Source organism: Bombus affinis, chromosome 5 (assembly GCF_024516045.1).
Source record: "Bombus affinis isolate iyBomAffi1 chromosome 5, iyBomAffi1.2, whole genome shotgun sequence".
In the NCBI taxonomy this organism is placed as follows: domain Eukaryota; kingdom Metazoa; phylum Arthropoda; class Insecta; order Hymenoptera; family Apidae; genus Bombus; species Bombus affinis.
In genome coordinates this window covers 10,360,989-10,385,997 of record NC_066348.1, presented here as the reverse complement: position 1 = coordinate 10,385,997, position 25,009 = coordinate 10,360,989, and the positions used below count along the sequence as shown (strand labels likewise).

At 34.8% G+C, this 25,009-nt stretch overlaps 1 protein-coding gene and 1 long non-coding RNA gene across 5 annotated transcripts in view; one reads left to right on the top strand and one right to left on the bottom strand.

Annotated features, from left to right (window-relative positions):
• LOC126916985 (E3 ubiquitin-protein ligase MIB1-like) overlaps positions 1–25,009 on the bottom strand; it is a 266,584-nt gene that overhangs the window by 3,913 nt on the left and 237,662 nt on the right. For all 4 annotated transcript variants that reach the window (XM_050723374.1, XM_050723373.1, XM_050723375.1 and 1 more), the window contains 5 exons: positions 3,113–3,332; positions 2,138–2,448; positions 794–968; positions 335–536; positions 54–217 (listed from right to left, as the gene is read on the bottom strand). In XM_050723374.1, the coding sequence (XP_050579331.1) occupies positions 54–217; positions 335–536; positions 794–968; positions 2,138–2,448; positions 3,113–3,328 (1,068 nt within the window). In that variant the 5' untranslated portion in view covers positions 3,329–3,332. The remainder of the gene's footprint in view (positions 1–53; positions 218–334; positions 537–793; positions 969–2,137; positions 2,449–3,112; positions 3,333–25,009) is intronic.
• On the top strand, positions 12,641–22,774 carry LOC126916990 (uncharacterized). The gene is made up of 2 exons (XR_007710841.1): positions 12,641–13,739; positions 17,417–22,774. It is a non-coding gene; the product is annotated as an uncharacterized LOC126916990 (long non-coding RNA).

Below are 25,009 nucleotides of genomic sequence, written 5' to 3'. Positions count from 1 at the left end.
ATTCAAAAAGAAAGGAAAACATATAACAAATCATATAATAAAAGATGATATACCTGTTCCTTGATATCTTGAAGTTGTTGTTGAAGTTTCTGTATATCGCTGTGTGATGTATCTCGGCTACCATTGTTCATCAAAAGAGTTTCTCCTCCACTTCCAGTATTTTGTTGCGATAATAATTCTTCCTCTTGATCACTCTTCACGTCTGTTATCGTTGCACCTTTTAACGCATGAAGATTATTTATATGCATAAATAATTTTTACGCTTTTAATATATATTTCTCCTATCGCATCTATTTCATTTATTATTAATACTTATTATTTATTAATTTCCTACCTGAAGCATTGGTTGCTTTAACGTAAGTGACATCGCCTCCTCTACCGCAACAGATCGACAACGGCAACATGTGCTGAATTTGAGCTCTGCATTGAACGCATTTTTTCATCAGGGCTGCGCAACTTTCGCAAGCACACATATGTCCACACGGACGAAATAGTACGCTAGCTTTACGATCCGAGCAAACCACGCACTCCTCGATCTGCAAATACGTTTTTAAAGCAGGTAATTCACTTTCTTTGTTTTTCTTTCTAATCTCTAAAGTATTAAAGTATTGTTCACGAATGTATGAATAATTTCGCAAATTCCTTATGAGAAATAAGTTTTAGAAATAAATTCCTAGAGGAAGTAAAATTTATTTATAAAATAAAAGAAGAATTAGTCAGGAATCACTATCGGTGGATTACGGTCAACGTTTTATCAATACGAATTTTTAAAATTATCAAGATAGTATTTTACTTTTGTTCTTGAAAGGACATTTTCTCTGCAGAGCAGGCATTTCTTCACTCTTGGCGCGCAGGCGTTACAACAAGCTACGTGTCCGCAAGGGCTGAAAAGCATTTCACGTTTTCCATCTGAGCAGACCAAACACTCGTCGATCGTGGCTGATGGGGCTGCCGGTTCGATGTTGTCCCTGAGAATAATAATTATGTATAGCGAATGCACGAAGATAAAATTTGTTTTAAAAGTACCTCGTTATAATTTATCGGACTATGATTTTTAACCAAATTCACACATCTTGGATGTAGCAGCCTGATTTGGTATATTTCCGAATATATCTAATACAAAACGCGTCTTTTGTAATAATACGTAGACGTGTTTGTTACAATATCATAATAAACATAATATGAAGGAAGCAATATTTTTCAAAATTCTTTCCTAAAGGATCAAATTATTCCTTGTTGCGTACAGAAAAAAATAGAAAAATTAGAAGTGTAAATTGAACGTGTTCATAAGATTTGATTACAGCGTAATATCGGTTATATGAGAAGTTTCATGTTGCATAGGGAAGTTTATGCTTCGAAAATGTAGAGATTACTCGGCTACAGACATGTATTTGCACGCTTCAGTAAGATATAATCTTATTTCCTTTGACCAGAATGCATATTAAGCGATCGTAATTACAGAAAGCCACGTGCCAAACAGTTGCATATCATCCGAGTAAGTGTAGATTACGTTGTTTTCTCGAACGTCTTCTCATTCTGCAAACTATTTTATTGTGTGCACATGCATATAACAAAAGGAATTCAAATATTTTTTTTTTTATAAAAGAAATTAATAATACTCTTGTGTTTAAGTATTTCTTGTTATAAATCAGTTGCTTCTGTATCTAAATTCTAATTAAATATTTATTAACTTTTTATATAGATATTATAATTGATAAAATGTTATAGATATGTATTTCTTGACGTGCAAATATTTTTATTCAAAAACAGTCGTATCATTAAAACAAAAAGATGATATTGTGATTTTAGTTTATAATTTATGATCGAAATAAATAATTAAAAAAAAAAAAAAAAAAACAGGATAAAGATTTAAAACAACTATTGGAGAAGGCTATAAAAAAGTACTTGGAATTTTCTTGATCTCTATTTGAACAACTGAAATTCAATGTCAAAAGAGTGATTGTCCTATTACTCGAAAGTTTCATTATTATCCGAACATTTTCGTCTCTCTATCGAATACGGAAGGGCTCTATCGTAGTATGAACTTTAATTTTGTATGCCCGCATTTGAAACTTCCCAATGAACTGCGACGTTTCGCTTATGTGACTGCGGGATGAAGTAGATTGTAATTACTAACGATTCTCTGTCCTTGTGGCAAGTAGTTAGCGTTTTGCAGAGATTTGGATCTGGGCAGAGGTCGAGCGGAGTCTGTCCCTTCTTGTTCTTCAATTCCAGGTCAGCCCCATGGGCAGCCAGGAAGCAAGCAATGAACGAGCTACTCTTCTTGTCCTGTCCTTGCGCGCCCAGACCCATCAGGAGCCGCCCTACGTCCTGGACATCCTGCAGTTGTCGCAGCTGCGTCAAAGTGTGATATCTCAAGGCTTCGTGAAGAGGCGTGTCACCGTCCTTGTCTGCTACGTTTAAATTGGCGCCTTCGCGTACCAGCAGCTACAACAGGATTTATGAGTCCCGTTTAATTATCGAACTAACCCGTGGCGAAATTAATCTGTGTCGGTTTAAGAACATTTTAATTACGTATGAACTGGCGTATCTCGAATTGTTCGATTAAATTCTAACATTGCTCCGATTCCCTATGTCTCGCTGCTAAATTATTTTCTTATCTATGTGAGTTTCAAAATTATTTTAGGAACTATTCTTCTATCGATATAACAATAATTAAAACCCCATGTATCGTTAAGAACAGTTCGTCATGTAACTTTCGTTGTTTGTTAAATAGAACTGATTAACGATGGCGAATTATGATACATTTAAACATTAGATTTGAAATTTATATTTTATAAAAAAAAACTTGATAAAGAATCATATATACCGAAGATTTATAGAGGATTCTACAGAAAAATCCGATCTGTGTCAATACTTTTGTTCATCATTGTATATTAGACAGTAAATCATCGTTTAACAAAGTCATGTCAGATCGAACAAGAAAAGTCTTTTATTGAGAAAGATACTTCGATTTTTCATGGGTGGAATTGAGATTAATGTTCGGAATGTGTTTTCGAAAGGAATTGGAACATCGGAAATGTTCAGTGAATCGTTTGTGCAGCATCGGATCAGAAGTGAGGATTTCTTTTTGACGATGAAATAAACGTACACGAACGATTTGCGTGTGCTGTCGCTCGACAGCGAGATGCAACGCGGTCTGCAAATTGACGTTTTGCAAATCCAGGTCAGCTTTTCCAGCACGTGCCAGCTGTTCAGCAACTTCGACGTGATTGTTCAGAGCAGCCAGATGAAGGGCCGTGTAACCATCGTCCTTTTTCTCGTCAACTATCCATGGTCTCGGAAGTTTCGAGAGGAGCACCCGCATTGCGCTGCAATCAAAAGAAAAATATCACGTTTAAAGTACGACTGATAAAATGATTTTTCGCTGTAATATTTCATTCTAGTCGTACTTCGAATTTCAAGAGGAAAATTCGTCATTTTTATCGACAAAGAGGCTATTATGAGGCTGTTACGTGTAAAATTTCACTTGATTTTTTATTCAAATAAATAATAATCATTCAAACAAGCAAAAATATTTAGTTTATACATAATACGCGTAAATTTGACGTTTTTAACGATTTAACAATTTTAACAATTCAAACGTTTTAGCAATTACATAGCTCAGAAGCAAAGATGAAATTATAAAAAATAACATAAAATAGTAACAGTTGTTTAAAGAAGGAAATTCAGTAATTATTTTTCAGAAACAAACGCACGAGAAATCCAGCTTTAGAAAAGGCAGAAAGATGGAACTTAATGACGATCGTCCTGAATGTTATTCCGGTGCAAAGAGCTTTTAGACACGTGCGATCAGGAAATTGTGATTTTCACTAGCAAATTCAAAACGGATTTGTTATCAAAGGATGGGCAATCAATTACGTCGTTTGGCAAACGTTTGTAATTCGATGCCACATTATTGCTTCGCATTAGTGTCGCCGCGTGCAGTTAACCGATGATAAATAGCACGAAATCAAACAGATATTCGTCGTCTGCGGATTTTCGCCGCTGTCGATACGAATACATAGTCAGTTTACGCAGAAATCAACTGAAATCCTTTCGGTTTATAGCCACGACATCATTAACAGACACGGTTGTCGATTAACAAATCCTGCAAACTCTGGCTGGTAATGACGCTGTTCGTAGATTATTTAGTAACAGATGTTTACGATAGTATATCCACGTTTCTGCATATTCTACAGTATATTGTTCCATGCTGTATCGCGAAATGGTCAACGCGAATATGAAATTGTTTTCGTTGAAAATTCATCTTTTTAATTCGACCGTGTTCATTCCTCTGATCGGAATTTTGAAAAATTACTTTCACATCAAAGGTATTTTTGAATTTTTATCTGTGTCGTTAGTTAAATCAATCTCATTATTTCTTAATTAATGAGACAGCCGGAGACGAAAACAAACGGACAGATAATGGAAATAAGAATCAACGAAGTTTCGTAAATTACTATAATCGCTTTGAAATTTTAATACGATTATTATAAACTGCGTTATAATTAGTATTCAGGCACTCTCGCAGCATAAAGATTACATTTAAGATTACATTTTATCATACATTAATGAGATTAAAATTTGCAAGGATATAAATCTTTCATATATTTTATTTCATTATCCTTTCAAAGATTATAATATTTTTACTTTAATACAATTTTTAAAATCTTAAAAAGGAAGTCTCTGTTCACGTACGCAACAATTATCGATATATTGTATAATAATTTTTCCATACAACTGGGCAGAACTTCAATTTCAATAATTATTTTGGCCCTGGGTATTTTTGGCGCGTGATAATTATAAAGACTTCGTTTTGTCGATGTTTTTCAAAGATACCACCATCTATGACTGTGTTGCCTGTGGACCCCATGGACAGTCTTTCCTCGGGGCTACAGCCGGAAAGAGACGTGACAGCTGCCTTTTGACAGGACCTCCTCGAGGTACCAGCACCGCTGTGGCACGATAGCTATGCATATGTTTATTCTACGCACGTGTATATGTATATATGTACATATATAAGTACTTACTTTACGTGCAACTTGACACATACGTTTCCGATAAACGTCAAACTTTTATTTTTCGACTCGTTGCATACGAAATGGTCAATATCATCGCGTGTAAGACTTTTAGAAATTTAATGATTAAAAATATGCTTGGAGTAAATGTTGATTTAAAGATAGCATGCTACGACACGATCGGTGTTTTGTCAACGTTTTTATTCGAAAAAAGCACAACCATAAATCAAAACTCGAGACCTGGTGCTAACTGAACTCGAGTGTTTTTCTTAGTACCAGTTTACGATGTATGTTTTCTACGTACAAATTTAATCAGGCGCAGTAAGAGACAAGAAACTGTTCGTAACATTAATACAATTCCAAAGGAAGTTACAGTATGAAATATTATATATAAATATATCTTTCACGATAATATATTACGAAAAACTGAAAGTACATATTAATTGAATTACTCGCCGCTTCTTTGATCCTCTATCTTATGATTATTTACATACAGAAAGATACTATTTTTAAAACAAAAATTTGCACAGATAATAATACAAGAACATAAAACTTCATAAGTAACCTGTAACGTTGGTAACGTGATTGATTTATTTACCTATTTATCAACTGTCTTGTCTCTTAGAATCCACAGAGAATCTAAGAAATCCTAAAGAATCTATTATTATTGTTAAATGAAAATTAATGTCAAAAAAGTTTAAATCGTAATTCAACCTTATTTTCTAATTTCCAATTTGCAGGGTAAAATCATCTTTCACATGGCTAGCACGAACGACTCAATTACAATGGATAACATTTTCCGTAACGACAACTAAAAGAAAGGAACGGAGGAAATACTATTTGCACGATTAACGGAAACAGTCCATTACTCGCATCGACTCGTATAATTGTCGCTTTACCGCAGAATCGATTTGCTCGCGGCTAACAGCCCTTTTCCCCGTTCTATTCGATTTCTCAGCGTCATTACGCATTTTACGTCTCTCCGTTTGCGCCTGGAAGACCGCCATCGAAGACTATAAAATTTTTATGCTGCTTCGCTGGCGTATTTTTTTATTAAGCCCGGTCTACGATGGCTCGCAACGCGTTTTCCAGTGCAACCGCAGTTACGAGATCGCGGAAAAATTCGCCAATTTTACCGGTATAAATATTCAAAAGGGATCGGCCACGGTATTATGACGTTAAAAGCTGTAAATAGTTTAATATTAATTAAGGTTCCCATCCGATGTAGTTTTCACGGTTTAATATCATTAACGTATTAAGGAAACAGCTTCTCCTGAGGTGTTGCTGTCTAGATTTTTTTTTATTCTTCGCGCAGGTGTTATTTCTAAATGTTTGGACTGCTAATTTGTCGTTGATATTAATTAGAATCTACTACTAATATTATCGTTGGAATTGACAATGGTATTTCGAGATATTGCTAATGTTTTGAATAACAATGTATTAAAGATCGCTATGAATAAATACGAACAAAATACAAATAACGTAAATACAACATAAATACAAATATTCCTATTGTTTTTCGTATATTAGTTGTGCAAACGAATAATCAACATTCTTTAGTGAAACTCAAAGCCTACTTAAAAAGACAATAAAGCAGGTTGCTCTAACCATTCGCCGTTGCTTTCTATTAGGTCATCCCATAAGTTCGTGCCGACTTTTGTGTATACATTTCATATTTTAAAGAAAAACAAGAGAACTTTTATCGAGACGGAATAATGGTCCTACCAGAAAAATGGGAAGAAGTTGTACAACGAGAGGGGTATTACATTTTTTCATGAAACTGAAAGGTATGTAAACAATCTTAACATACATAACCGCTCGAAAAACGGCACGAACTTATGGGATGACCTAATACAAGTTTAAGGCGTCTATGGAATAAGCGATGAATTCCATCACGGAAAAATGCTGCGTCCTTAGACAAGATCCAATTGTCAAGTCATTTTTGTATCTCATCCACTAATTGGATAAGGCGTGTTTCATCGATCGAAATAGATAATAATCCGAGTGAGCAATGCCTAGTGAATAAATTGGATACTGCAAGACGCTCCATCCAGGACACGATGTCTTTTGTCATAGAAACAGTGTGCAGTCTAGCGTTGTCTAAAGAATGAAGATCAATATTGGATCTTATACAAAGAAGATACTATATTTTTTCGTGATGGAATCATCCCCTAATAGGTGGCTTAAAGTCATAGAAAGCAACTATAAATACTCTGATTGAACTTTTGATGAAACTTGCGGTACTTTTCTTTAAAAAAACATAGGTTTCACTACAGAAATTTGAATTATTTATTTGTACACCCATTGAATTTGTATATATTGTACTATTTGTTCCAACGCACATTTTCTATATAATAATCTTCTCACGATTCGTTTATCCTTATGAATTTTCCGTGATTTATCACCACTAATAATCGTTGGAATTACGGTGGTTCATGAACCAATAAATAAAAAATAATTGCCACCAATATTTTTGTTCTAGTGATTATGTTGTCAGGTCAGTTTCTCTAATTGATTTCATTTTTCTTTCAGCAATACGAAGTTCATCTTTAAGTTATGTGTAACGAGGAAAACGTTATAAAGTATAATGTAAAATATTTTTGATTGATTGGTGTAATTAAACAGAAACACTGGTTATTAACATTCGTGGCATGAAGATCGTACGTGAATATAAATTTTAAATTTATCGACAGATAAAATATTGTAATATTATTCACGAAACTGAAAATGAGATTTACCTTTATTAATATTATTCAAAGATAAAGGTTAAAATATTTTGCAAAATTTTAATATCACACATTAAATTCAAAAACGTGTAATATGCTTTGAGACAACGATATTGTTTGATTCATCGTTATCATTTATTTATTATTTCTATTAAATAGGATACCATAATTGCAAATATTTTTATTCAATATTTGTATTTCTGACATATTAAAATTGACTTAAGTTATACATAAGTCAATTGATAATAGAAGCTGGAACCTTCTTGAATATACAAAGTTCAGAAACTTTATTTAATCATTTTATTATATTTTACAAAATATTCAATTAGATATTATTTTTGTAGCTTAAGATATACAATATTAGATATTTTAACCATATAACATGGACGAAACAAGTCTTTTATCAGATTATTTATTAGACTTTAAGAACATGAGAATTGATAAATGATTCGTTACGGCTACTATATTAATAGGGATTTATACGAAGTTTCCGCGGTAAATTAACTTCGATCGTACAATTACCAAGCTTGTAATTAGTAACACTCGTAACGCATTGTACGCTTCATACGGGTTATTAACCTGTCAATTTTGCACTCGTTTAAATTGAATCACTTTTTATAACGAGAAATTTAATACATTTATTTTCGATACATTTTTGATACAGAGTTTTGCGCGTATCAAAGAAACCTACAATCATGTTGTGACTTTAATACTTAATCGGTAGGTATAAACCGATTATACCGAAACTAATGCAGCTCCAATTAAAAGATTTATGATGATATTTAGCCTCATTTTGTTCCACTTTTTATATATTATAGCGTAATGGAATCTCATAGCCAGCAATATCCTTCGCGACTACTTCAGAATTTCTTTTATGGTTATTCAATTATTCTACTTGCACGAATATCCTTTTTACAAATGTTTCGTTGTTTTATTTCTATATACTTACAATGAAGCTTAGAAATATTTGTAGCAAGAATATATGAATTTTACAACGAAGTGTATAATTCAATGATAAATTACAATAATCACAAGCTACGTTAACTACCCTTTTTGGAATCACCAGACTATAAATCCAAATTACTATAAAATAAATACAATAAAATTTATATATCACTATATACGTACAACTTACTCTTTGTGCTCAAAACTCATCGCACACTTTATGACCGATATAAGTGTCTCTAATCATCGAGCATGTAATTCTTAAAATCGTAATTCGTAATTTCGTGCGAATTAACTTTTCCTGTTATTTTTGTGTTACGTGTAATTTTATTTTATGTTACAGTTATCTATTTACACATGTAGCGGCACTCGTCGGTAAATTTCATAACGGTTTCCGTCCACTGAACCCGCTACACAAAAAATCGTGTTTACAGATAGATGAGTTTATTATAGATCTGACAATCTTAGGCGGTTACCGAAGGTTAATCAAAATCCGTCGTTTTTGTCGTGATCATATGCCCTCGAGTTGACTACCCGAAAAGTCAAAATTCGTAAACAAGGTCGAGAGTTCAGCGTCCGTTGGGATCTTTCGAGAACATCTTCAAAATTAAAATCCCAACGCCTTTTGTCAACTCCGACGATCACAAATATAGCGAACAGGGTAGCGAGGCATTCTTTTGTTATCGAGTGACACGAGCAGTAGCAGCTAAGTTGATACTTCCCTTGCGCCGATCTATTCGTAATCACGAATCAAGACAGCAGTTGTGTTATACGACTAGTGTACACGTAGGGTATACTTTAATAAACTACATAGTTAAATATACTCTGGTGTTTTTAAACCTAAATCGCTTACATACACCTCACACACTTACTGTAACAAAGGGCTTGTTCCGCTGATGTTAACAAATGATCGTTACTATTATTACCATTATATCGAAAGTCTGTGACAGTTAAGAAGATGTTTGTTACTCTAATTTATAATTTCAAGATCAATATTGGTTAAGTTCGCGTAACGCTGCGATATAATCGCTTGGAAAAACTGTAACTTCTTTTCGACCCTATACAGTATCTTCAAAGCGATTCTACAATAGAATCGATCGATTGATTTTTATGCTTTACCACGTTTTATTACGTTGCTTAGAATCGAGCGACGAGAAAATCTTTGGGGAGAAGATCCGTAGTAGAAAAGGATAAGGTCGACGGTATACGGAACTCTCAAGATATTTCCGTAATTCGACTTGGAACTTCCGAATTCCAAACTAGCTTTCGATCGTCAGGGGACGATCTCATGATTCTGAGAGATTAAGAGTTCGAGAATAAAGTGCATCGGGAAGATTCTTTGGAAGGAACAAATTATAAGAAATGTAATTGAATGAGAGAGGAAGAAAAACGTTTCACGATAATTGGATATTTTTCAGATATTTCAAACTTAAAATGTTCAATGGGAATAACGGATTATTTTATACGAATTACTTTTTCCGTGAGTGAGAAATTTGTTGTAAGTATATTTTTCCCGCTGTTAGCTATTCTGAAATATTAAATTGCAAAGATAAAATTTCAGATTAGTTTTATATTGAAATAATTTCTATGTCGTTCATTACAAGTTAAAAGAAGGTAATTAAAACGATTCGCAGACTTAAATAGCTATTACTTACATTATTACCTATTCACAAATGTTTAATAACAGCTATAACATTTTCCTGTTTATATATAATTGTTTTTGAAATATCAAAATTATTTAATGCAATACATTTAGTAGCATGCGAAGGATAACTTTCAAAAATCGATAAAACGGTTGTAATTGTTAATTACTGATAAATAATACGTGCAAGAAACTGCCAAGAATGATAATTATATCTCTATTTATCTAAAGAAAGGAGGAAGAAGATATTACTTTTAGTAAAATACCCTTAGGATGGTATAAAAAAAATCAATTTCCGTGTGTTTCGAGAGTTTAGCCGAAACGCCGTCCAAAAATATTTTCCTCTCCAAAATAAATATTTTCTTGGCTATATTCTCCAGGGCAGCGTCCAACTATATTTCCAATAGAATCAAACCGCTGTTGGCGGTATATAACTACAACGGATTAAATAAATATCGTCACTACGTATGTATATCGCTGTGATAAAATTTCGAGAAAATTAGAATTTTAATATTAATTAAGCATTCTTGTGATTATTCGAATTGGTATGTTTACAAGGAACATTTTAATTCTGCTATTTCATCGTTAAAAATTTTGTTCCGCGATATCGTTGAATATCGTTTCGCAACGCGTTTTCGTGAATAAATCTTTAAAGTTTCGAGCAGATGGTCGATTCTAGGTCAGGAATAAAAGGAAGCATGAGCCAATAGTTTGTGACGTTTAGTTGTTTATTAGCATTGATGATGCCATTTGCACGCTTTATTCGTAGAACAGTTTTATCCTTGAGGCGTGTAGTCATTTCGAAGTTAGCCTAATCGCGTGCTGGCTTGCGTAACGCGTGAGCAACGATGATATTAATTTGCAAAAAATAAAACTTCATAGACATGGGAGTAATAGCAATATCGTCAGCATCGCGTCATCCCGTTGCTTGGTTGCTGTAACTGACACTTGCGTGACGTATCTTCTACTATGCATATGATGTGACGTGCCAAGATATCAAACATGTCGCCGTCATATGATGTCTCGTTCCATTACATGTACGACGTTTCTCGCATCCAGGCACAGATCCGCTTGCGATTTCCTTTATTAAATCATCGATATGCTCGACTTCGTTGTTATCAAGTTTTCTTTATGTACATGGTGAGTCAATAAGAAGTAGTACTATCTAAAATAATTCGCTACCTATTGATTTGATCGAGAAATCTCTTAAATGAATTACGTTTCTAATTTCTAACTAGATTCAAAATCTTATTTTCTTATAACTTACATCTTCCGAGATATAAAAAAAACCCTGGAGTTTCTTAAATAGCACTGTATATTTTTTTATAACATTACTTGATCCAGCTGGATATTCTCTACAGAAAAGTGCTAAGTTGTTTATACCGGAAAACCATTAGTTTGGCAGATATTTTAACTTTAATTTGTAAAATTTAACGCACGAAAGAGAAATTAAAGTTGAAATATCTGCCAAACTAATAAATTATCGCCATAAGTAGGTTAATATTTTTTTGTAGAGAATATATTGCGTCATTTAAAAAGCCCAAGGTCATTTAGATATCTCGGAAAATATATTAGAAAATAAAACTGCATTTACCCGACGAGTCCCTTGAAATGCAACATAATTCATTTAACACGTTTCTCAATAAAAATCGATAGATAAGGAGTTCTTTTAGACAGTACATCTTATCGACTCATCCGGTATATAATACTAAAATATCAAAATGAAATTTTTATAACAGTTATATATATAACTATCGAAATACAAATTTTAAGGTAGAAAATAACTCTAATTCTTGCAGAATTCAGTTCTTTTTTTTTTGACTGTATGGAAAGTGTTAATTTTATCGATTATTAATAAGAGAAACATATCTTTTTCCAATACTTTTGTAAAGATCGCGTAATGCTCTACTTCGAGATCAGTATTGTAAATATATTTATCGCATAGTTAGATAATATTTGACGAAAGTATCATATAATGTTGCGCATATGCACGTCAAATACGAAGGAGATAAACTTCGTTACATTTCGAAAGTCCTCGAAACTTGGTCGACGATAAGTGTATTTAAACTTTTCTCGCGATATCCTTAAATTATGTAGAATTTAATGCGGAATGCAACTGCGGTTATCGTCCGTGGAAAAGCAAAAGATATTCGATCATTAAGGGGCCATCGTTAATTCGTCGAATATCATAAATAACAAGGCGAACAGAGTAACGACTACCGATAATGCGTCGCGGTCAAAATAATTGTAAAGGGGGAATCTGGTTAATGAATGGCACGATTCAGCATACAGTCAAGATACTTGCTCGAATCTCGTCCACTTTGTATCGGTATCATCCTACACGCGTACAGCCGGCGTGCACGGACATACACGTGCATATATCGTGCATTTAGTGAGTCACTGACAAACGAGGCATCATTGCAGAGTCTACCGAGAACCCGATGTACACGCGCCTCTGTTTCCGATGTGCGGTTCGCTCGTTCTGCTCGTTTCACTCTTGCTCGCGAAACGTTTCGTCCGATGGTTGTGAGTCAGTGGAAGAGATCATATGGCAAAGTGCTAAATATAATTGACATAGTGCAACCTACGGATCGTGCATCGCTCTTTGAATATCTCTTCTCGATCGCGTTCGTATCGATTTTCACCGTGTTCACGCGTTCCAATCGAACGAACCAAACAATTCTCCGATAACCGTCGGGTTGTTCGGTAAATTCGTAGTGAAAGTTCAGAAAGATTTAATCAGGATTAGACTTTCTTCCGCTCGTACATGTAACTTCCAGAGTCTTTTCTTTGCTTTCTCGTTTTTCTCGATAACGAACTCCTTCGAATAGCTTTTAAATGCTCACAGTAATTCAGTTCTTGTTTATGTCTTTTGATTAGGTTTCATAAAGGCCATAAAATAGCGAGATTATACTATATTCGGTGAATAAGACAGTTAGAGGTGAACGTCGCAGTTAAGATTGAAAATTTCTTGGATATACGAGATTCGACGTCGTTTCACCGACAAAATAAAACTTCTTTTATTAACGAATGTTCGATGTTTCGTCTTAATTCTCTTTATTATTCGGCTATGTACGATATTTTCGTAATAGAAACGCTACGAACTTTTCGAACAACGATATAATAATACAAATAACCAGTATAGTATGTAATATAGTCGACGAGCACGTGGACTTCCTGTAATTTGGCAACTTCTAAAAGAACGTAATACGATCTATTTGTATTCTTTCACTTGGTTATTTATTTATTTCCGCATTATAATGTTACTTTCGATGGGATTAAACAGTGGATTGTACAAAGTGGACGTTTTTCTTTTTAGAAAGTTTCAGGTGTTGATGATGGATGATTTTAACTAAGGGATAAGGCACGCAAATTTCGGTTATTGAATAATGGTTACTTTTGCGGGTAAGTTATGTACGACTTCACGTGGTCATTAATTGACGCTTAAACGAGATAAATCAGGCTCGAGGACCGTGGAAATTGCGCAAATATGATTCGATTGATTAATGTAATTTGCGCGTTCTAAATACGTATAGTTAAAAAAATAGAAGCTGCGTAGAAAATATATTTCCGATATTTTCTATATCTTTGCATATTACGTATATTCCTTGCGTATATTCAAATTTCCTATGAATGCGCGAAAGTTCACAGTCTGCCGATTCTGTTCGAAACGACGACAAAGACCCATAGGAAGTACGCGGTTCGAGATTTTGAGAAATATCATCGAGATACTACAATATCGAATCTTTTTAACCTGCAAACTGTTTATCTCGACAGCTTTGCAGAATTCAGGCGAAATTCCATTTATCTTCTTTTTCATTTGGCCACGCGTCTCCTCGAGAGATTGTTTCGAAGTTTTCGGATTTCCTATCAGCCATTCACGGAGCCGAGGAACCGATTCGATCAAAACTCCGCGAGCGATAAATAAACCTTCAATTTCTCGTTCCACGCTTCCCTGTCCATCAATTCTTCAATTTGAGAAGCGTGTATCGTCTGTACACACGGAAATAAATTTCTCCCGGCGTCCTCTACGACCTGTACTTCGAGAGACGTTTAAAGATACTGTTAAATCAGATCTTCCCGGACTTCTCGTTATTTTCCATTCTTTTTTTTTTTTGCTCTTTAAGTGACCATAAAATTGGATAGTATAACACTTGTCTCGTATCCATTGTCTGACTTATCAACTGCTTTTACCCAGCGTTACTGGCTTATCTGTTTGTGATTAAACTTCATCGACGCTACTAGATTCGCTTTTAGATTCGTATTAGGATTTAGAATTGTCCGGATTGTAAGACTGAGATATAATCTCTCGTAGCTGAGATCTACGTTTTAAAAATGAGTAATTGGAACGAAGGAGAGAAACGAACGAATGAATATTAATTTTTCACTTCAGATTTTTATGATTTTTATGTTTGATGAATTTTTACTTCTAATTAACGAAAGTCCGATTAAAACCGTGGATTTATATCGCATTATTATATATCTGAATTAAATGATATAGGTATAATATAATATGATGGGACAGCTTTTATTTTTTGATATTTTTCAAACAGCAATAAAAGAATATTTCTGTCAGTTCGTTTTATGAAAATCTATCTGAGATGAACTTCCGATGTACCAACAAATCTTCTTTAAATTTTCCAAGCAAACGCGTATCTGTGTATTGTACTTGTCGTTGCAATTTCAGAACAACTTGAATTTAGTATTCGGTTCGGTGAACCGATTTCCTATTGATCTGAGAATTTTTCGAGGGAAAAGACTAGTTAGGGATCGGTCAATGGTACTATCAACCGCGCACAACCATTGACGTTGTTATTCCACACTGGCAATCTGTTGTTAAATACGCTTGATTTGCTTGGACTGAAAAGAGTTGGCGAGCAATGGGCATGGCCCGTGATTGCATCGGCGCTTCAATTCCGTTCTTAACGACGGAAGTGAGATCGCGCTTCACCTCTTTCGCACGAGAATCAATTTGAATATATGAATTTTCATCCTTCCCACAGTATTTTTATGAATAACAGAGAAGAAAACGCCTCGGCGAAGGATTTCATTATTCTCTGCGAAGAAAATGGAAGAACTGTCGGGTGGATTTAACGTAATGTTTGCAACGTTTACTCGCGAGATTTGTTTGGTAAATTGTAAGTTTTCTTCGAGAAAAGGTGTAGCAGTTTGAAGGCTTTAAGGGAAAAGTTTGTGGAATGAACGTTTCATCTGTTTATCCATTTGTTTAAATTATAAAATAATTTTCTTAAGTAAGTATGACATATTTTGTGCATACGTATATATTTTTACTTGACGTATACGGAATAATATAGAATAATACAGAAATAACATAAAAATATAATTCTGATACGTATCTTTGTCTCTGTATAAAATATAAAATTATCTTGATCAAAGTTTCTCCATAATAATATAATGTACCTTTGTTCATTCTCGAGCTTCCTTTGATCCTTTCCGCGATTGTAATATTTTTTAAAAGGTTCTCATTTCTTGGTTTTATGAAACACTATCTTTTTATCAAGGAAGGAAGATTAAATTGTGAAATAATATCAGACTACGTGTGTACAGAATGTGTCACGGATAATTATTTATAATACAGAATTAGTATATAATAATCTATGATATATACTATATATAATATTTATAAGAAAGAATAAAAAATATTTTCAACATAAAGAATATCTTACTTTCACGGAATAACAAGGTTATTTAATAGATTGAACATACATATAAACTAGGTCGCGTTTATTAAAAACAAAATCACTCTTTTTTTACAAAAATACTGTTCAATTAAAATCTCGTCCTACGTTGCAATAAATTTTCTGTTGCTACGTTGTAGTTTGATGTTAATTTCTCTCCTATTGAAGCTATCAAATTTAATCGAACAGTAGAATCGCTCAAATGTTTAAAGTAAACCAATCTCTCCGAAAACTAATAAAATTTAACTTACGATTTGAACCGAGATACTAATAATCTGTTATACGGATTCACGTGACTGTATACAATCAATTAGAAAAAATTATCGGTATTATGCAAAGAAAATTTTTCTAGCTGTGTCAGGATTAAATCGATGTACATATTTGGAATTATTCGAACCGAGGTTCGAAATGCAAAAGTAAAAATGGAAAGAAAAGGAAAGAAGAGAGAAAAAAGTATGAAAAGAGAGAGAAAGATGGACGAGTGAGCTAATATGCAGAAACCCGTTAGCTACCGTGACGCAATTTCCGGTGCTTCTACCAGAATTGGCACTCCTAGTGGTCGCAGAGGACCGATGCACTTCAAAGCGGTCCCAGACTCTTTCGACTCTCCGATTCGTTGATTCGATTCGTCCATTTTCTGTCATTTCGTGATGTACGCGAGATAAGAGTCATGATTCGAAAAAGTTTCCATTTTTGTCGAAACGTATTTGAAATAACAGTATACGTAAATTGTTGTTTAATTTTGGGGAAATTATTTCCGAGGATTTAACGTAACTTATCTTGATATCAACGCAGTAAATACTCGAAGATCCTTTCTTTTCATGATTGATCGAGGCATGCGTTTAATTTTTAATCCTAAAATATGAAACGGATCGAATTAACTGGAGGATTAACATGTCGCTATCGCACGTGCTACTGTCTGAATTCATTTAACACGCTCCATTTTCGCTTCTCGCTTGCGAGATCTGATTAAAAATTATTTACAGCGATTATCTTCATATTAAATACCGTTGTCTAAACTTGAACAGATACCTTTTGTAATTACCAGAAAATACGGTTCAACGTATTTCATAAATTACTCTTATAAATTATTTTCGTGAATTATTATTTAATTATTGTGATTTATAAATTAAAATTGTAATCTCATCTTATGAATTATGGTTAATCGACTCTCTATTGAAATGCTTAGTCGCTTGCTTATAGTCTACTTATATGTTAAAATTGTAATTTGCAAGCAGTTAATTTAAAAAATCCTTTTTGTTTTTATTATACCACAAGGAAGAACAAGAAGTAAATATTTTAGATACAAAGACAAAATTAAGTTAATTTGCGATTATGCCAAGAATATTAAATTTCTTTTTTTCAATTTGAATGTTGTTTCAGAAATATCTCGAGCAGTAGACCGTAAATGAAATCAACGTCCTTGCTGAATAGAAAACGAGTATTCCTACGCAAGGTTCGCATATAAGGAACAGTCTAGTAACTAGAAAAATTTAAGAAATGATTCACTCAGCTGATAAATCATGTTTCTCTGGCAATCGCATCATTTGATTTTCAAAACTCTGCAGTATTGTTTCAAATCGTTTAATTAAATATGAAGAGAACATCTTCGAACATGATATCGATAATTCGACATAAGTTTAGGGTATTAGGTTTACCCGCAGCATAAGTTGTACAGTAAATAAGAAGCAAACGTACGAGAAGTAATTTTCGAATTTTTCAGGAATGAATATTTGCGAAAGCAAACGTTATAACTATTTTACGTGTAAATATCATTGAGTTTAATTTGCCTAGAGAAAAAAGAGATATAATTATTTTATACGTAATAGTCTTCAGCGTAGTTTACAGTCGTCAACCGATGACTAGACCGTGGATATTTATACAAATCCATATTTCGATGAAAATAATTGAAAGGATAGGACTCACACGTTTCGCCTATTAAACACCATAACGAGTGTTGTATTTTCAATGTTTTATGCATTCTAGCATTTTCAAATTTCCCATAAATGTATAAAAATTCACCGTCTAAAATTATCGATTGACAACTGTGTGCTACTCCGTGTACCACCGTGTACCAGACGATTACGTATCTCTCTTTTCTCAATGCTTCTCAAACTCGATGACAAATTATTCATTCCGTGTCAAAGCGTCATAAGACGGTCTAAGATCTTGTTAGATGGTATCCAGTCTACGCGTCACCGTGACCAAACCTCAAATCCCTTCGTCGAACTGGCATTGCTGTGACGAAAATCGAAATTCCCTGGGTGGAACTTGTCGAAGGGGTTACTTGAACGACGAGAGAGAGAGAGAAAGAGAGAGGGAGAGAGAGACGAGACTGAACCGTGTTTGTAACGAAGAGAGGCGAATGGAGAAGAGAACGAGAAGGTGGTAGAAAGTGTACGGAAGGGACGTATAAGGGGGCAGAGAGGGGAGTAGTATTCGAACCAAAACTAAATCACAACTACCAACTAATTCCATCGCACGGAGTTTGGATTTCGTGGAAGTGGAACGGGGGGTGAGCGTCGATGGAAAGGGGTTCTTCGTGGTCGAGCTGTCGGAGATAGGCGGGAAAGAGAGAAGGCGGGCGACGAAGGAGGAAAAAACGAGGAAAAGCGCGGCGGGAGAGCCGAAGGGGAAGGGCAGAAGGGGCAAGAAAGCACTTCAATCGCAGCACTTTGGCTCGAGCCGCGTAATTTATGCGTTCAATACCCGACCGCGGCACCCGGCCAGCCATTCCGGCGTGCGCTCTGAAAAAATATATTAATTCTGGGCTCCTTTAAAAGTTATTGCAAAAGGAGTTGGTTACGGTCGCCGCGACCCAGCGGAAAGAGGGCAATAGATGGGAAACGAGGGAGCAAGAAAGAGAAAGAGAGAGGGAGACGATAGAGAAGGAGGAATCAGGGGTGAAAGCGAACCTCGAACTTTCTCACGGCGATGGAAATGACTTTGGCGTAAAATATGGCAGCAGACAAGTCGCAGGTGCGGCCACGTAGGAGTCACCGAGAGATCGGCATCCTCGTTAGTCACCGCCCTGGCTTCAGCAAGTAGATCGTTTCTTTTTCCCAAACGAGTTATCGGTCTTTCTTTAAGCAATGAGCGATCGCGTTAACCGAATTCTCGGCAACTTCGTTTCAGACGGTATTTTTCGAGAGGAGAAAGGAACCGTGGATCGTGGTACATGGTGTTAGGGTGTTGAGTAGGTGATTTGTTCCGATAGAGAATTTCTTAAGTTAGTTTTGTACCGGAATTACATTAGTTCGGTTTAGATTGTTAGAATCGAGCGGTAATTTAGTTAGGAATAAAAGACGAAACTGTGTTTTGTAATAGAGAATTTGGTTTGTCAGGTGGTGTTAGAAGCGCGTGATATCCGTTTACGATTTTATAAAAGAGTAACTAAGTTTTACTTTAATATATGGGACATTCTATTTGGAAATTTGGGTATGTTGTATATTAAAAAGATATAGTTAATTATCGATGATCAATTAGGAAGTTAAGATTGCTTGGTGGTTAATATTAATTGAAACCTGACAATATTACACGACTAAGTGAAGATAGTTTGAACACCGATGTAAAGAGTAAGAGAAAATATCGACTTTGGCATAAAAATGTAGCACACTATTTTATATCTTCTTTACTGTTGTCGTTGCTACTTCTTGTTTGTAATAAATGGAAAATGTAATTTGTATACTTATAATTGAGTCGGTTAAAATTACGAAGAAAGTTTTGCTTTATATTCAAAAGGACGATTAATCGTACTTTTTGTTAACGTGGGATAATGCAACATGTTACGTGGCTGTTATCCATCTGTTTGCGCAATATTCGGTCCTCTTTTTTCTTCAGCGGCGTGCACACATGGTGAGTCAGGTTTAAGGCCGAGGTCGTGTGAGAAATTTTCCCCGGAATTCTTGGTTTCAAGCATCGGCGATAAATTCATCGGAACAAAGTTGAAGCTATAAAATTCTGTATCGAACGAACTTGCCATTTTAAATGGCACGTAAACCATACGTGTGTAAGCAAACAGAAATGCAATAGAGATGAAAAGCTTTGCGTCATCGAAAAACCTGAGTTTCTATTTAAAGTTTCATGCTATTTTAGAATCTAGAAATAATAAATTTTAGTCCTATCTTAACATTTTGATATGCCACGTTAAGGAAATTTTGGTCATGTCAACATCTTGATATGTTACGTATGTGAGACTTTCGTTACGATATAAACGATTTACAGTAATCTTCGAAAATAGGCTTGGACAAATTTTGTTTCGAATGCAAAAGAAAAAATTACGATTTGATACAACGAATCATTTATTTAAACCATTTTATTATATTTATGATTATATTTATATCATGATACTAAAGCATGAAAACACATGCGTAGAAAAATATGTAAAGAGAAATTTTTGTTGGGTAGAACTTCCCTTTATTTCGTTTTTTGTTCGTATTTTTGCACAAAAATATTCGTTTGTCGAAAAATACTGTGTGTATATTTTTTTTTGTTTTTTAAAGGGAAGCTGAAAAACCCGACTCTACTCATCGAATTAGAAAAAAATAGATTTTCTTGAAAGCAAAGCTTCCTGTACAACAAAATATTATTTTAAACGTTTTCCATCTGTTCTTATAATAAGCATCTTTTATACATTTTACACGCTCTAAAATACCTACGGGTCATGCTCTGTTCACCTCTTTTAGATTATCCATTTAGATTAAAATGTTATAAAATCCTTAAATTGAAAACTGCATTAAAGTTACATTAATACAACATTTCACCTGTAATTTTGTGCAATCAATTTACGTTATTCTTCCTCTTCAATTTAGAAATTAGTTGGCAATGTAACAGAATTTTAAAACTGTTTTCTTGTACAAAGTGGAAACGTGATCCACATAACAATTTTCCCCGTGGTCTTTAAATAATTCCAGAAGATTAGAGTGTGCATATTAGCGAGAACACAGGAAAATTAATTAATTAATTCAACTCATTACCGCAGTGCCCTTGATAAGGGATCAACGTTAAGCGATCGCATATAGCTTGGTCGGGAAAGAATTTTCTGGGCTATTGCACCAGCCCTCGATTTCTTACGTCATCTGGCTGATATACGAGATGGGGAAGGATCCAAGTTTCACATCCCTCTTGTCCCTTTATCCGTTTCCTACGTTCCAAAATAACCTTCACCTTTTATCCGTTTTCTACGTTTCACGCCTGAACCTCGATATGAAGTTCGAACTCTCTTCGTCTCCAACTCTTACTGTTTCCTCTTTAAAAATTTACAAATCGACTCTAGTTGAACGTTTCTATAATAAAATTGTTTGCGATAGTCTAAGGACAATTTTGAAACTTCCGTGAAAGCATTCGATGAATCGCTTCTACACACAAATACCTCGAAAATTCTGAATACATCTAAACATCGAAAGACACGACCATGACAAAGAAATTGTTTTGCATCGTAACGTGTGTCTCCTCGAACCAAACAACTCGTTCCTTAATCATTTCGCTTGATAACAATTTCGCTTCGTAACAAAGTAACTAAGAGACTCTGTCTAACGAACATTATCTTCGCGCTTCTTATTTAGTCTCGAAGAAATTCTCCAAGCTGCATTATCCTTGCGTGATGACGGGTCCGATCGTTGCTTGTGAATCGGGAAGAGAGCGCGATATTACTCGTTTGCAAAAAAGAAAAAGAGAAAAGGGGGAAAAAAGAATGCGAAAATCGAACAATGGTAGCTGAAGATATAAAAGAAAGGGAAAAGCCGCGACAAAGGAGGGAAGCATCCTCTTTATGCAGCGTTGTCTCTATAGAACAGCTGGTAATTCTCACGTTATCAGCGAGACTAGGAAGGGTGGCACACGCGGGAGGATGTTAAATAAGATCTTAAAATACCCGTTCACGAGTGGTAATCCTCGAGACAGCCGGTGACGTAACATTTTAATTTCACCGGTGGTGCATTCAGGTCTGCCCGGTGAACACCAATTTTCTATTTGCGGTATTTTATTATACGCGCTGCTGTCCCGCCCTGGATAGTTCCTTTTTCCTGTTCGTCCAACGGGGGGATAAAAAGCACGGATTCCAGCTCGACCTATTTCTCTTCATAACGACTTTCGTTCGTTACCAGGGAAAATAAGATTTTACATTATTTTAAAATAATGGGTTTGTTTGTACGGTGCTACGTGCACCTGAATACAGTCGCGTTCCCACACAGCTCGGCCAGCTGGAATTTTTGTCGCCCTTTCTCAATTGGGTCAACGTTGTTTTCTACCGTGTTCTTCTCTTTATGCAGCCTTTTCCTTTTGTTGCTTTCTTTTTTCCTTCTTCTTTCCTCTATACCGAATATATAAATAAATAACCTCTATTTAGCTTTGAACCGGTGTAGTTTTAGTTTCTCAGAGCCATATTTGTTCAGTGGTTAAATTGATCTCGACAACGTTGCGAAATATCAGCCAAGATAGTATATTTTATAACCGTCGCAGTTGCCTTATTACGATTACGATTATAATTACGACGATGAAATGGAAGCAAAGAATAACACTTGTTGGAATAATTTTGATAGACAGGAGGCATGTATAGCAGGCAGTATCAACCCTTTTCTTCTTTCCCTCTTTGGTTTAAATTACTTCTGAGGTTTTGTTTCGCGTCCTCTCTCTGTGTTTCTTTCTCTGGATAAATAAATGACGTTGATTTATTTTCAAAGCGGTGCACTTTTATTTGAATAAAAAAAAAAAAAAAAAGAAAAAACGTAAAGGCAACGTAAAGGCAAGATGGTTCTTGACATTTTCATGTTTGTTTTATTATTTTCCTAAACATTGTTATTTTGTTACCGTTGCTAATCGTCTCTTCTATTTTTATACTAAATGTGTAACTAAATAAATTGGCAGTATCTTAATTGGTATGATAATGTTACGGTTATTTTCGACGTAAGCTATTTAGATTATCAAAGATATATAATCTTGAATTATGCTTGTCATACCGAGTATTATAAATCAAATAATAAAAGGGGGCGATAAATCCGGCATTTTTAACCGATAGTATAAACAGGGGTAGTTAAGAAGTTAAATAGCTACCGATTAACTTGATAATTACTAATTACTACTATTACACGACCAACATTGTAGAACAAGGCGAAACGGCGAGGCAAAGTGAAATATTGCTTTATAGACGAAAATAAAAATGTATAACATAAAATGGGAAAAAATATACTTGTTCCTGTTACATTTGTAATTTTCGTGATTAAATCTTAATTGTTTCATTTTACTCCGAGTTTCCCTCTATTAGACGATATAAATCAGATAAACACGTGGCGAGACTTTCAGCTCATTCTTAATCGATATTATCTCGACAGGACATTACTCGTGCGATACAACGAGCAAGCTTTTCCAATTAACTTTCAGCTCATAAATATTCATATCTCGAATTCACACTTACATATACACTGACTCATGAACATATGTACACGCTTTAAAACATAGAAAACGTCATTCGCTACACACGACATTTCCAAAGTTTTATTTAGCATTGTAACGAAATAGTATCGTTCATGACTATTTGGACACGCGCTAATTTTGGCCCTTGATCTTACGTTAGCTTATTAGTTAATCAGTTCTTAATTATACACATTGAATAAATATTAATAATAGCAACGGTTAATATTAATTGATATAAATTTGCCTTTCTAATTCTTTCCTTAGTAATAGGAATCAATTATGTATCACTTTCCATATATCGGCGTATAACGTGACATTTATGTCCAGAAATTTACTTATCGGTGTCCATTCATAACTTAGAACTGCAAATTTTGTTGCTTGTCCGCTGCGAATGTTTCAGTTTCAAAAAGTTTGCGATCTCTGTTTAAAGCGCATAAATTCAGTTCCACTTTCAGCAGAAACTGCAATCAGACAACATTCATGCGTGGCAAGAAACGATCCGTGATACACGTCGAAGCTAAAACGACCCTAATAAAGCAGGGGTTAACACTTCGGCCAACGGAACAAATCCGCAACATTTCCCGCCGATACCAAGGGCCAACGTCGGCCATTAACGACGCATCAGTTCTTACGTGCGCAGTTTTCGAAGTTTTATTATGCTGTAAAATTGTCGCTTCGTGGTCCGATGGCGGGCTTTAAAGCCTAGCCAGACTTTCAAAAGGGACTGCAATCCGCAGATTTTAATGGTCATAATGCCTCTGTTGTTTTGAGTTCGTCTCGTCATTAGTTTCGCGAGCTCTTTCGGCCCTCGCGCGTTGGCCATGTTCCAAAAATCCCTTCCACCTCGTCCATCCATCCTCCGAAAAAGCGGCAGAGCGAATGAAAAAAAAGCGACCGAAGGGCATAAACAAAAAAAAAAAAAAAAAAAAAAAAGAAAAAAAAGGGAGAGGAAGAGGACTGAGAAAAGGAAGCGGAAGATCTATTTGGCGAATTTTATGACCGATTTTATGGAATTCCATCGAGGATGACTGTGTGAGTTATTGTATCAGATTGCTGCATATGAAATGTTTCTTCCAAGTTTGAATTTGTCGCGTCGATAATGCCCGTCCAATTTTGTCCTACTGTTTATTGTCGATCATATTAGAGAATGAGAAACTTACTATGATTTATATTCAAGAAGATTCGTAAGAAAAGTATGAAATTTTTAGAATATTACGATTCTCTTACGTGAATTTGAATTTGGAAATATTTCCGGAATTATGTCCGGAGAGATAAATTTAGCATTTGAGGAAGCAATCTTTTACCACATCAATTATTTTAAAGAGATTCATAGAGGAAGAAATTAAATTAAATTGAAATTTAAAATTGATAATGAATGAAATCATACGGCGATTATTTTGATTAACTCCTATCCTCAAAATTCTATTTTATTTCCCTCGAACTTAAGAAATTTTCTACCGATAGAAACGTACGATTCGGTTGAGAGTGGCTCGAAGAACTCATGAGGATTAAATATACGATATTTTGGAAGAAGCTTCGTGTAATTAAAGTTTCATTGTATCGAAC